The 14,600-nt window shown below is 40.9% G+C and overlaps 1 protein-coding gene across 2 annotated transcripts in view; it reads right to left on the bottom strand.

Moving 5' to 3' along the window:
- Positions 1–12,041, bottom strand: part of LOC147703580 (transmembrane protease serine 9-like) — a 1,394,371-nt gene extending 1,382,330 nt beyond the window's left edge. For both annotated transcript variants that reach the window (XM_086931925.1, XM_086931926.1), the window contains exon 1: positions 11,903–12,041. In XM_086931925.1, the coding sequence (XP_086788051.1) occupies positions 11,903–11,942 (40 nt within the window). In that variant the 5' untranslated portion in view covers positions 11,943–12,041. The remainder of the gene's footprint in view (positions 1–11,902) is intronic.
- Between the last annotated feature and the right edge of the window lie 2,559 nt (positions 12,042–14,600).

The raw sequence follows: 14,600 nt of genomic DNA, 5'->3' as shown, positions 1-14,600 counted from the left end.
CTAAAGTTAGGAGTCCTAACTATACTACTCCTAAACTGAGAAAAATCCTAACTTTAAGACTTTCGGCATTCACAGAAGGCATTTAGGAGTCCTAAAGTTAGGACTCCTAACTTCTGTGAATACCGAAATGAGTAAGTGCCTTCTGTGAATACCAACATGGTAGTAAGTTTAGTATTTTGTCTTAAGTTAGTTCTGTGAATCTGGCCCACAGTAAGCAACTGTAAACACTAAGAACAAGAACAACGGTAGCTGCAATATACAGAGGAAGACTGACCTGTGCAATGGGGTTGCTGGCACGTGCCATAGCCACGTCGACAAGAGGTTGTGAGGGCGGCAGGGCAGTATCGTACACTTTAACAGAGCATCAAAACCTTGTCTTGCTGAAGTATTTGAGGGTAAATCTGATGTAGTGCAACCATTCTGAACATTTCTTATGGTTTTTTTTCAGCATTCATGAATCTAACATGGGTCTCAACTCAACGTTTGGTCCTTGTTTCAAACCAGAAAGTACATAGAATAAATTCCCAACCTTTTTTGTGAAAGGGTACCTCCTTCACTGCATTTTTCAATAGCAATACGTCCTCTTCCTGTTGCTTCAGACCTAGATGATGAGGCTATGTTCTGGCAACGACTTAGAAGGTGGAGGAAACTTGAAACGAAAAGGGTTCCCATTCTGAACAATATTCAAATAACTTGTGTCTGGTGAGTTTTAGCCACTTTTGAAAGTAATTGGCTGTGCTTCCTCCACTGGAGTGGCTAACAGAGAAGGTGGAAGAGGAAAGTCATTGTTTTGTATGAGATTTTCTTCCGGTGCAGGTTGTTGTTGTATGTATGATGATACTGCACAAGCATTTACCCTGCATGCCTTTAAAACACCCTCACTACCCTGAATGTGACGTTACTGTGCACTACTTTAGTGCACATTTCATTACAATTTCTTTCTTTAGGGGGTGCTGGACTTTGGAATAGTATAAATTACTATTCCAACTCCAGTCTACATAACAGGTGGTAAGGTGTTGTACTGAAGAATCAAACACCAGTCCAACAGCGCGCTCCCTAAAGCAAGTAGTTGTAACAACTTGTGTGGTAAAGTAATGTGTGGCAACGTTGCAGGCTGGGTGGTGACTTTGTAGTAAACTTGTAATCAATCAGGGGAGAGAGAAGCTGAGCGAAGCTTCCAGGTGATAAGCAAATAAACAAAAGAGAATGGATCACTTGTCCTGTATTGTTACCAGGGTCTAGGGTTATAACCGTTTACAAAACCCTCACTCACGTTAAAGGTAACAGAGCGGTATATCTTGATTTTCTGCTTCAGTAATTACGTGAAAAGCATCATCATAGGGTCTTACTTATGCTTTCCTCCACCTGGAGGGAGACCAACTGCTGATTACAGTAGTGATCAGAGATGATGAGAGTGCAAGTGGAGTGAGTTTAAAATTACCTCAATCTCTCAAAACTAGTTTTTATTCTTTTGGAGATGGGGCAAAATTAAAATGGAAGGCGGTGCGTGAATAGGACTACTGTTCTATAGCTCCTACTTTAAAAACGTGAGTGGTCAACATGTTTCAGCCCCTTCGGTGCCCAGTCGGGTCAGAGGGCTTTCTTCAGGACCAATGGGAGGCACGTAACTAGTCTGTGACGTGCAGATGGAAGCTGTGGACATACCCTTCTTCTCAGTGAGCCTATTTGGGCACTGGATGGTTATGGGTCTATAGTACCTATAACTTGATATTCTGCCTATTCGGCTTCGTGGGGGAGGAGAGGAGTAGACTGCTCTCTAGCACGAGGAGTCTTCTTCATGACTTGTGCTCACTTCATCTGTGGTGTACAGCATGTATCGCCTTCCTTTTTAACCTTGCCCCATCTCCAACAGAATAACAACTAGCTTTGAGAGATGGAGGTAATTTTAAACTCCCTCCACTTGCACTATCACCATCTCTGATCACTACTGTAATTACCAGTTGATCTCCCTCCAGGTGGAGAAAAGCATAATTAAGACCCTATGATGATAATTTTGATGTAATTACTGAAGCAGAAAATCAAGATATACTGCTCTGTTACCTTTAACGTGAATGAGGGTTTTGTAGACGGTTATAACCATAGACCCTGGTAACAATACAGGGCAAGTGATCCATTCTCTTTTGATTATTTCTTTATTGACTTTGTAGTAAAGCCTGGTCGTTGAAAACACTGCAGGGTGAAGGATGTTTCCTGTTGTTGTGTATTACCTTTTCTGCCTATGGAGGGTTTAGGAGGATGGTAAGATTGTCTCTGCTGGTATTGCTGTTGATGCAACCAATGAGGTGCTTGAACCGACTGAGTGAAGTAACACCTATCATTAGGTCTGTATATACTCCTAAATTCTTTTTAGTGTTCTAAACCAACAATCCTCAGGATTCCCATTGCCATTTTATGTGAAACATGGTTGTGATGCGCAGTGAATGTGTGTGATACTGCCCTGGCCCCCAACCCCACCCTCTGGTCGACATGGCTAAGGTGCTTGCCAGCAACCTCATTGCACAGACCGGTCTCCCTTTGTTTACTGCAGTTACCATCTTAGTGTTAGACAGTTGTATATCTTAAGCTCACTGTCTCTCTTTGTCAAACAGTGAGGTCCTGAAAAAAAGCGGATTTAAAGGTGTCTACTGTGCTTCTGGATTAAGACCAGTCGGCCTAAGCCCAGAGCTGCATCTAGTGCAGATTTTTGTTTCAGAAAAGTAGTCAAAGTTTACATAGATTCCTCCCGAAAGATTTGTCGATTCCATCGGGTGGAGTCTATCTAAACTTCAATTTAGACTATGTTTCAAACACATTGTCTGATATGCACTAAGGATACAAGGGGCAAGATTGTCTCTCATGTGTGTACATTCTAAAAACGATCTCCTATATGGACTGTGCACAAAATAAATAACACAGCCATATCTGATTAAAACAACCGGAAGACTGAAGAAAATTTTCTAGCTCTCACATGTATTGTCTTCATCTTACACATTGTTTATGTATGCACAGCTTGGTGCAATTTCTGTCCTCTTCATATTTTTTTCATTTCCTTTATTTATGTATGTATATTTAATGAGTTTAATACCTCTATATACCCCAGGTACCTTAGTCAGGAGCAAAGATTTGTAGGTCTATATGATGAGCTAAAATAAGTGATTGTTTACACAATTGAATGTATCAACAGTGATTAATTTAAGCACTCATCATCATCAATAAAACTTTATTGAGCAGTATTATGGACATAACATTTAAGCACTCAATTTATAAACCATTGTTATAATAATTTGTTCCTGCATTATATTATTGTTTTGTTCTCCGTGTGTTTTTGCCCAGGTTGTGTGGGATTATTGTGGCTAACCCCTTTATTTTCCATATATCAAGCACGGTTTCCAGCACAGATTCACATCTCAAGTTTAACAATGATTTTGCATTTAACATTCAACATAGAATGCGTTTATTTGCATATTTAGTTTCAATTGAAGGTGCGAACAAAGCTTCATCAGTTAGTGAAAGGGTTTGTGTTTCAGTGAGATGGTAAGGTATGAGAAGATGGATTTTGGCAAGGAGAAGCGTGGTAATGAGCAGGGAGACATGTTCCCATGGAGGAGGAGAAGAATTGTCAAGGACTAATGAGGTAGCAACTTATCGAGGTGGAGAAGATGGTGCCAGTAGCCAATGTTTGCCTCAATTGTGGAAAGTTACTGGAGTGGATCACATAATTTGCCTTGGATGCAGACCAATATCTTATGCTGTAACTTAATGAGGGACAGAGATACATCTTAGAACATCATGAAGTGTAGACCTCATCTGCATTGTGTGGCTTCATGCTACATGGCCCTTGGTTGGAGTTTCTTGTATTGAAGACTCAACAACTGACACCTTTTTATTATTCATTCCTGCTCAATGCTTCTTAGTTTACTGTTGTCTGCCTTTTTAAGGTAGTGTAGGGAATGATAGTGTGCTCCAGCTTACCATTGATAATCAACTGATGCACTTTAATGTTCAATTCGTTTTCCTGATTACACACATCATCATAACTGAAGTAGTTGTATTTTTTTTGTTATATTGTGTCAATCTCATTAGGTGATTTCGACTCATTGTGTTTCTCCTGTAGTTCTTTGTTTTGATGCTGAGATTATTCCATATCAGTCTGTTTCTGATAATAAATGAAGGCTTACTAAACTCAAACATTTAATTGTCAAGGAGTTATTGTATAACCAAACTGTATTGAGATTAAATCGTGATTGTTTTCTCCCTCATACCTCTCAAGTAGCTAAAAAGACCATCTGGTTGATTGGGGATGTTCAAGTGGGCCCAAGCTTTCTCACAGATGTAAGGAACCACTGCATAGCAGATTCCAGAATACCTGGTACCAACGGAAGCAAAGGCCTTGAAGGGATTTTATGGTGTAAAGTCTCAAATAAGACAGGTGTTGAGGCTTTGAGCATTGTTATATTCAACTTTGCAAGACCCCTTACTAGCACTTTATTGAAGGTAGTAAGGTCCTCGACTGGTGAGACTCCTGCGGGAGGGGTATCTGTCAGAGTTGAAGAATAATTTCTGACAGATGAATGAGAAGTGGTTTTCCAGGATGTAGTATGTCTCTTATGGAAGGAACAAGACCTCCTTGTAGATGTTCTACTGAAATCTTCTGGAGTGGAAAAGAGACCTTCCTCTAAAAGTATCTGGCATGTGTGCTTTTCAGAGTGAGAGTATGTTTATGTAAAAGAGCGTGTGTATGCATAAGTGCATCTATATGTATAAGCATGTGTTTGTGTGAGTGAAAATGTGTGAAAGTCAGTGACAGTTAGTGAAGTGAGATTTTGTGAGATTAAGGCCCCGATTTACTATTCTGTGATGTAAGGTAACTCTACACCAAAGTTGCTGCGTGGCCTTGCATCAAAGGAAGTGTGAAACAAATGTTCATATTTTCTCTCTACGTGCACTGCCATATTTTTTGGCAGTCATATGCCATCGCATACACCTACGTGATATATTACAAGGGTGGATGTGTGCTCTGAAACATAGGTTTTATACTGGAAGGTGCCCGTTCCATACAAAAACCATGCTTTAATGCTTTCCTCACTTTGTATGCATGCTGTACACTAGCAAAGTTGGAAAAATGAGGAGAAATAAAAACATTTATCTTTACATCTGCCTCAAGGAGACGTAAGATTTTAGTGCAAATTCTTATCTACCAATGTTTGTACATATGGATTTGTATCAAAGCCCATGGAACACCCACACAATGCAAAATAATGCAAAGCAGTGAACAGCACTATTTTGTGTTACTTAGGGATACTACCCAACACAAATCCTGATTTGAGTTGAATAGTAACACTCCCTAACACTTGCTCTAACAAAAGTGATACAATCTCAGTGTGAAGCTTTAGTTAAACTGGGCCTGAGTGTCAGAAAGTATGAATGAGTGAGATTAAGAGTAAATGCAAGTGAGTGAGAATGAAGAAGAATAAGAGTAAAGGGATGTAAGAGAGTGTGTGTAAGAATGAATGAGTCAGTGTCAGAGAAGGAGCGTGATTGAATGTGTGTGTCAGCAACAAAGTGATGCAGTGTTTGCAATTTTGTCTCTTGGCACAGGCATGTTGAAGGTAATCATTGTCTTACAGAGAAACCAAGGGCAAAATACTGGTCTTGACATATTTGCAGCAATTCTTAGCATGGCAAACACCTGTGACAAAATTACTGGCACTGGCACACTGGGGGTAATTCCTGTCATAAAGGGCAACAATGTTAAATTTGTGGTACTGGAATACTAGAGATAATTCATGGAATAAAGGCCACCTTTTGAAAAATACTGGCTTACTTTTGGAAATTCTTGGCATATGGACACCAGTAGCAAATAACTGGTCCTAGCACAATGGAGGCAATTATTGGCATACGGGTGGATAATCTGGCATATGGAAGTTGGCAACCATGACACAATGCTGGCCTTGAAATACTGAGGTCATTTTTGACATGAGGGTCACCGATGGTATATGGATGGCATACACTGAAAAATTCTAGCACTGGTGTGTTTTATGTCATTTGTTTTTATATAAGTGGGTACCAATGGAATATCGGGGCAGCTATGACAAAATGCTGACCCAGGCACAATGAAGGTAATTGTTGAGATATGAGGACACTCATACCACATTTTGGAAAAAATTGGGGTAGATTTCTGGGAAATGGCAAGTTTCATTGGTTTGTCCCACCATGGAAGGATTTGAATATTTAATGAGGGTCCTTTCATCAACTACGGCATTTTAGTAAATTTATGTGAAAATTGTGCTTTAAAATGCACAATTTCACCCATTATTTCACAATTTTTCCTTAGCTGGAGAAACCCCAAAGAGAGAGCTCTAAAATTTATGGCAAGTATTATGTCCCAGAACATTTGTTTGTGTTATTCTGTTATACTAATCAATCATTTGTTGTGGTGCTTCAGTGTTGGTATGTGTTGTGATGTTAGATGCATATGCCATGCCTTCGTGGAAAGAAAACAGGGTCAAGAGTCATGTGATGTCACTTCCTGTGATGCCATTGAGGCCAAAGCATATGCAATGGCACTTCCGCTACTCTGGCATTTTGGTGAATCAACACCCATGGGTGAAAGGTTTACATTACAAGAGGACGGTGAGTGTGAAGGGAGGGGTAGGGGAATGTATAGGGAGGAGAAACTTTGTGGGGACAGACTCAGAGGGGCATAGGTGGGCAAAGACAAAGATGAAATAGTGCAACGGGAGAACAAAAGGGAGGGTGCACTTAAAATAGAGAGGGGCTATGTGACGACGAGGTATTGCTCATGAAATTAGCTTTCAGCTATTACAGGAACGAAGATGGGAACTGGCCTGCTAGATTAGGACGGCCTTCGAGGTGCTTTTTAGAGGTTAGTAATACTAGATGGAAGGGATGAAGTGAATGTTGAATTAAATGTTCAATACAAAAAAGGTAGAATATAGAGTTCTTGGGCTCACTCAGGCTTGTCAGAAGGTTTGAATAAGATAAAATGTGCATTAAAATGTCTATGAAGTCTTCGGAAAAATCGAAATCTATCCTTTATACACGTACTTGTTTTGAAACCACAATCCTTTCATTGTAGTGACTTCTGAAAACATTTCCAAATGCCATAACGACCTCCTCTCTCTATAAAGTGACATCGTAATTGATACTGCTGGCTTTATTTCCAACACTACCCATTTGCTTGCAGTAACAGCACAATCTAAGGGCCAGATGTATGACCCTATTTTTCATGCGCAAACGGGTTTGCGACCCATTTGCACATGAAAAATCCAATAGGGCCATGTACAATCCCTATTTAGCGAGTCACAATTTTTTGCGGCTCTCGTCCCAGCAGGCCACCATACCTGGGAGGGCCAGCCATTTGCTAATGGGGTCACACATTGCGAGTGCCTCATTAATATGCATGAGGCATGCAATTTGCGACCGCAGTAGAAATCAGACACTATTGTGCATGTCATTTAGTGACTCGTGAATCGCGACTCGCAATTGAGCGCAATTTGCAAGTCGCTAAATAACATGGTCGTACATCTGGCCCCAAGTGTCTTTCTGGAAATGCTTCAAGGGCCTTTGTGTCGATTGTTGCCTAAAAAACATGTCTTCCAGTGGAAGGAAAATGACATAACCCATCAATAAAAACAACAATGAAGATAATAGAAATCTGAGGGCCATAAAAATTTGTTTTTATAGGAAAGTCCCTTTAATAAAATCATAGGTTGGTAAACAGACAAAATATCGACTCCAAAATATCGACTGGACATAATATCGACTTTAAAATATAGACTGAACAAAATATCGACTGGACAGAATATCGACTACAAAAATATCGTTTTTAAGGTAAGTGAAGTAATATCGACTGTATAAAATATAGATAGCAAAAATATCGAATTTTTAATGATATATAATACTTTATAGTGTATATTTATGTAATAATATGTGTGAAAAATGTGTATTAATGTTATAAAATATTTTATTAAATGAATTTTGTTTTTATAATAATTGCGTAATGTAATTCTGTAGCGGGTTGTGGGTTTATAGGGGAATAGGGTGGGAAGTAATTTAATAATAATTAATTAATTAATATATGTTTGTAAATATTTTTAATTAATAATTAATTGATAATTAATTAGTATTAATTAGTTAATTAATTAATATAATTTAGTACATATTTTTTAATAGTAATTAATTGGTAATTAATTATTTGTAATTAGTTAATTACATTAATTAGAGTAAATTTTACATATATATAATTTTGTGTTATTGTAAAGTAATTAATTGGGGTAAAATAATATTAATTATTAAATTAATTACAGGTAATGTGCTAATATATTTACTTTATTGTTATTGTTAATTAATAATTAATTGGTAATTAAATAATATTGATTAATTTTGGGTAAAGGAGTATTTTTAGGGTTCAGGGTCAGTTTTCAGTTTTTGGGTAAAGGGCCATTTTTAGGGTTCAGGGTCAGTTTTCAGTTTTAGGGTAAAGGGGCATTTTTAGGGTTCAGGGTCAGTTTTCAGTTTTTGGGTAAAGGGGTATTTTTAGGGTTCAGGGTCAGTTTTCAGTTTTAGGGTAAAGGGGTATTTTTAGGGTTCAGGGTCAGTTTTCAGTTTTAGGGTAAAGGGGTATTTTTAGGGTTTAGGGTCAGTTTTTAGTTTTTGGGTAAAGGGGTATTTTTAGGGTTCAGGGTCAGTTTTGGGTTTTTGGGTAAAGGGGTATTTTTAGAGTTTAGGGTCAGTTTGGGTTTTTGGGTAAAGGGGTATTTTTAGGGTTCAGGGTCAGTTTTTAGTATCTTAATTAATTATAGTATGTTAATATATATATATGTTTTAACAAATAATATTGTAAAACATTTTTTTATTACTTTCATTTATTATTTAATTATTATAAGTTAATGTAAGTATTTTTAAGTATATTTTAGTAATTACATTTTAATATTAATTTAATTTAACACTGTTTTTTATAAAGTCGATATTTTTTACAACTATATTATTGTAAAGGATATTTTGTACTCAATATTTTTGTACTTACCTGTTTGTAGATACAAACTCGATATTTTGACTGTCGATATTTTGTCCACGATATTTTTGCTAGTCGATATTTTGACACTCGATATTATTTCAGTGATCCCATAGGTTGCCACTGGAGACATCATCACAAAATATCTGGAACAACTTGCATAAGCTATGCCCTCAGGTGCAAAATCACTCTTTTAACCCCTTGCCTGCGGTCGGAATTCCGCTCCTTTGCGGCACATTCTGATCGCGGGCGTGGTCGTGACGGCTCCCGGCCATCATCAGCACACGAGCACTATGTGCCATGACAGACAGGAGCCGTCACCAGCATGCAAGGGGTTAAACACTTTTTTTTATCACTTTTATTCCTCATTTGCCTTGGATAACAAAAGATATGAAAGGACGGACTTCTTAGTATAGCACCAGGCAGAGATCTTTGTTTAGAGCCAAGGATGGATCACTTTACATCTTGCTTCATCTTCTCCAACCGTAAATAGCTTAGTCTGATCCAGCCACAGGTGAAGCTACTGCTGGAATAATCAAGCAATATGATGTAAAGGACAAATCATTGGACTATATACGGGCAGGGGATTTAACCCAATGCTCATACGGAAGCCAAAACTCATTCCTCTTACTTTCAGATGCCCTGTCTAACCAGACAGCGTATTTTATGGAGATCATCCTGTCTGTTTTAGTTGCGGGGGGTGGATGCAAACTCACTCTTAATGAAAAGTAAGCAGCAATGTAGGATCACATTAAGGCGCTAAATCACATTTAGTGGAATGTCACACTAAAGTGCAGCTTCCCCCTTGGTACAATAGTAGCAGGAATCTGGAAAGACTTGTAGGAAAACAAATCACTTTTAGGAGCAAACCAAAATTTAGTGTAGGTGCTGAATCAACAAGAGTGCAGTAACCCTTTGAGGAGTGCAAATATGTCTCCTTTGTGCGCAGGGATAGCAATGCGGTTTGAAGCACCTCTTTTGCAGGCGGACCAACAGACCTAATAATCAAGAGCTAACCATGTGAATCAAATATTTCTCTTGCCTGAACCAAAATGTGATTGACACTTTCTTCAAGCAATGGCTGAAAGTTCTTTGCCGAAATAAATTAGTAGCTGAAGAGGGGCTGAATCAAAGCCCTTCTTTGAGCACACTGCATACATGTTTGATGTTGATGACATAAGCTCTGACATACAAATGCAGCCTTGATTGGCCCCACCTAAAGCAACAACCCTCCACCCTGTATCAGCGAGACTTGGAGGCACATTCAGAAATATTACCATTATCCATTAACTCCACAAAACATTATGTAAGTAACGACACCATATATACACACACATGAATTACATTTAAAAACTACTGCATGGCATACACGCAAACACTGCTTCTAGGCACTGCTCATGAACTGCAAAGAAATGCGAAGTATCACAAGATTGCCTAAGACCACAATGTGGGCAGAGCATGGGACCAGGAGGACCTGAGTCCAAGTCAAGACCAGTAGCTTTGGATCCTATCTCAGTAAACAGAGGACTCTTGCACCAAGAATATGGATATCCATGTTAAGGAGAGGTCAGCACAGGATTGGTTCAGGCCTGCAGTATCCAAGAGACAGGGATGGCTTGGAACGTTCAGTACAGCTCTGGTAAATAGAGATCTTCTGAAATGTGGGGAACATAGACTAACTGGGAACATAGTGTGGGTCTGGAGCCTCCAGGAAGTGGGGGTAGCTCTTCAGGAGGAGGTGTGGAGGATGGTGTGTCTGGGGGAACGTGAGGAAGGTGTTTCTCAGAAGGGTTCAGGGAAATATCATGTTGGGAGGTCTAGGGCAGGGCCGGTCCTAGGATTTTCGGGGCTCTGGGCAAAAGGGAATGTGCGAGGCCCCTGCAATTTACAGAAGTGACACCTTCTGATCTCGGGAAGCTGCTTTGTGCAGACTCCAACTGGGCCCCAGCTCCTCCTCTAAGCCACCCCAAACACCTCTTGTACAGCCCATTTCGGGCTGAAGGTGTGAGAATTGCTTGGGGGCTGAGTTAAACCTATATGGGTTAAAGTGCCGACAATGGACACCCTGCGGAGTCTCTGAATGGGCAGCCCAAGAGGTGTCCCCCTCCCCTAGGCCTTCCCACGCCATCCCTTAGAGGCTCCAGGAGGGGGGCACCCTTCCATGAGCCCAATTGTAAAGTGACGTATTTCTTTCAATTTGATCGGCAGGGGTACACAAGGACTGGTGGGGTGTTGCCATTGTGTGGGGCCCCATCCTGGTAGGCAGAGTGCGAGTTACAGCCTGAGTTGGAAGTGATGATGATCCTGAATTTGTGACAGTCAGTTATTCATTCATGCCATTCAGCAACACTAGGGCTATTTAATGGCTGTCATGTTATTCCCGCCTCCTGCAACTGCGGGGCCGGCGGCGGGGCCCCCCTGAGCGCGAGGCCCTAGGCAGCTGCCCATACCGCCTATGGCTAGGACCGGCCTTGGTCTAGGGTGTCGAGAGTCTCATGTGTGTGAGGAGACTGGCATGGTGAAGAGAAGTTTGATTTTTAAAGGTTTATAAAGGAAATTGGGGACATAGCGATTCTGGGAGTTTGGGGACTGGAGATTGTCAAAATGTGAAGAGAATGCACTTTCAAAGACGCAGTAAATTAAGTTTCATAGGCCGGGGAGCATCAAGCGCTTTGTCGTGCTTGGTACTGGACACATGAAAGAATGTAGCTTCTCTGAAGCAAACCTAGCAGTACCTCGTCACACTCTGGAGTACGGCAGGCCCAGAGGCATCCAAGCAGGGGAGCCATACATCATTTTACCCCAGAGCCTCCCCCCTCCTTTCACCACAGAAGCTGGAAAGAGACGTTATTGCCACGGATTTACCTGCCAGGATCAGCAGCACAGACACAGACAGGAGCTTCATCGCAGTGACGAGATCACCTATGACCTCCAGGAAGTGCTGTCACCCTTTATACTGCAGCTTGTGACATTGTCCCGCTCACCTAGCTCCACTGTCGTTCAATGACGAATGACAAACCCGCCCCTCGAAGACAGACAGGTCCCTCATGAGTTCATTCCGCACTTGACACTCAGGTGCAGGTTCCTGTTCGGCTGGGTTCCTAGAGCGTGTGCTCGTCGTTTACTGGAAACAGTACTTTGGAATGCAAGCTGTCAGTCTGTAAAGCCCCAAACAGTCACGCCTTGCCTTTTGCTCACACATTTGAAATTCTTTAAACTTAATTGAGAGAGTACAGGGGAAGCAGAGATGTCCCAGAACGAAATGTAGAAAGACTAGAGGGGAATACTACAAGGCCACAAACTCACTGTAAGTAGGGCTGCATCTAGTCATCTTTGCGTTAGGGTTGGGATTGGGTTTTTTCGGCCCCTTGCAGCAGGACCACCGATGCCGCACTGTAGCAGACACAGAGGGATAGTTGTTGGGGTGAACCTTCATACAGCACCGGCCATCTTGATTACAGCCAAGCCGCACTACCTACCATGGCTTCTTCAGTGAAAGAGAGCATTTATTGGAGTGCCTGGGAATAGGGATGGGTTCGAGAGTTTAGATAGGCACATGTTGCTAAAAAGCAGTCTGTTCCTGAAAGTGTTGGCAGAATTCAAGGACAGCCCGAAAAATGATGTGGGAGTGGTTGCGCTGTTAAGCAAAGTGAGAATTGGCAGCGGCATGCATGTCAATGCTGCAACCGGTGCAGAAGCACCAGAGCCCACTGGGTGAGCATACATGCCAACATTTTAGAAGAGGAAAGTGGGAAATTTAAAAATAATAATCTGGAGAATGTATTTCTCCTATTGACTTCTATTGAAACAGAGGCAATTTCAGGAGGGAGACAACATTTTTGACTTCAAAAATTGGGAGTCTCCTGTCTGAATCAAGGCTTTAGGCATGTATTGGTGAGGGGCCAAGCCCATTGCTTCCATGTTTCCCATGTCCATGTGTGATTAGTTAGGCCAGTCCTGGCCTTTTCCTAGACTTGTGGGACTCCATGGGGGGATTTTCTAAGATTTTGCGCCGTGTTTGCGTCACAAAAGTGGCACTAAATGGCGAAAAGTCTTTTTCTCCAAATTTACTTTCTAGCACTAAACTTGTTTAGTGCTGGAAATAACGTAAAAGTAATGAGAACGCTGCTTCACATTACTTTGCGCCATGGGGGGGTGCCAAGGGTAATGCATGGGCGTTCCCATGCAACCACCCAGGGTTTTTCACGCTAAACCCAATTGACCAAATGCAGTATATTGGGTGCTTTCATTTCTCCTTCATTTTCCGACTTTGCATGCATGCTGCACTGTGCAGCACGCATTCAAAGTGGGAAAAGTTTTTTCTCTTGTCTAAGCTGCTTTGTGTGGAGATTTGGTAAATCTCCTCATTAGTCTTATATGACCCAGTGTAAAACCAGGACTACAAGTTCCTGAATTGTGGGAAAAAAGCTGTGCCTAGGCTAACTAGTTGATGGAGTGTGGGTTACAAGCACTTGTTACACACACATACCTAATACTCACCTGGGCCCAAAAACATTCACACAGATAAGCTAGTAAACCGACTGGCATACATTTTTGTGTTGCCTGTAATTTTGATATTCACCTTTACCAAGTCTTACCAATTCAATAATAGTAATTTTCCTCTCCTCAATGAATCAGGTTGCTGAATTACTGTAAGGTAGAATGACATTAACTTATTTCTTGAATAACCACAGACTCAAGAAGTTTTGAAAACCTTTATCTAAATTAATTTGTGAGTCAAGAATCAATCCCAGTAACCACCTTCATTTCAAGAGGCAAAGTAAATTCAATCATAGCAAAGTAACAAAGAGATCAATGAAGATGGTACCTGGAAAGGGTGGGGAAAAAGGAAAGAGCAGGCATAAAGACAGATTTTGTAGATTATATTTACCTATGGTCAAGATGAACCTAACTCCGTAAAGATTGGGGCCAGATAGATCTCCAGGACAGGATACAGATAGGAGATCAGGCAGTTTCAGATCTTGGAAGGTGACCTCTTCTTATGTGCAACGCCGACGTCGCACCCTTCTCTGGTACTACTCTCCTCGGATGTCCCTTTTCCACAATCCCTTCTAGACGAAATAGATTGTTGATCAATATCTCAAATTCTTGGGCAGAGTTTCTGGTAGCATCAAAGTCTGAGACAGCGTCTCGGACAGAATCTGGAGCAGCATACACGTTGGGTCAGTGACGAGTGGGAATAATATATCTGACAAGTTGGACCAGTTCTCCAGCTATCTTACCTCAATTATACTATTCTTGATTCATGTACCACCCCCAAAAGTGTCAATATTTGTGTTTTCCCCTATTCTAATTGGTCAGGGCGAGGAGGTGAGTTCATCACACCATTTAGAAATAACACTTTTCTTAGGGCAATCGTTCTATGTGCCACTCCTTCATTTTCTTTCCTATAGCTTTATTCCCGCCCGCATCTCACATTATGCTCAATACAAATGTGTATCAATTCCTTAATTTGTCGCATTGCTCTCAGGTCCAAAAATTCATTTTACCAGGCATCCAAGTTCAAGGTGGCCTTGGATTGGGTTCAAGTGTTACTGTCACA

The sequence above is a fragment of the Lissotriton vulgaris genome, chromosome 7, assembly GCF_964263255.1.
Source record: "Lissotriton vulgaris chromosome 7, aLisVul1.2, whole genome shotgun sequence".
NCBI lineage: Eukaryota > Metazoa > Chordata > Amphibia > Caudata > Salamandridae > Lissotriton > Lissotriton vulgaris.
This window is presented reverse-complemented; position numbering and strand designations above follow the sequence as displayed.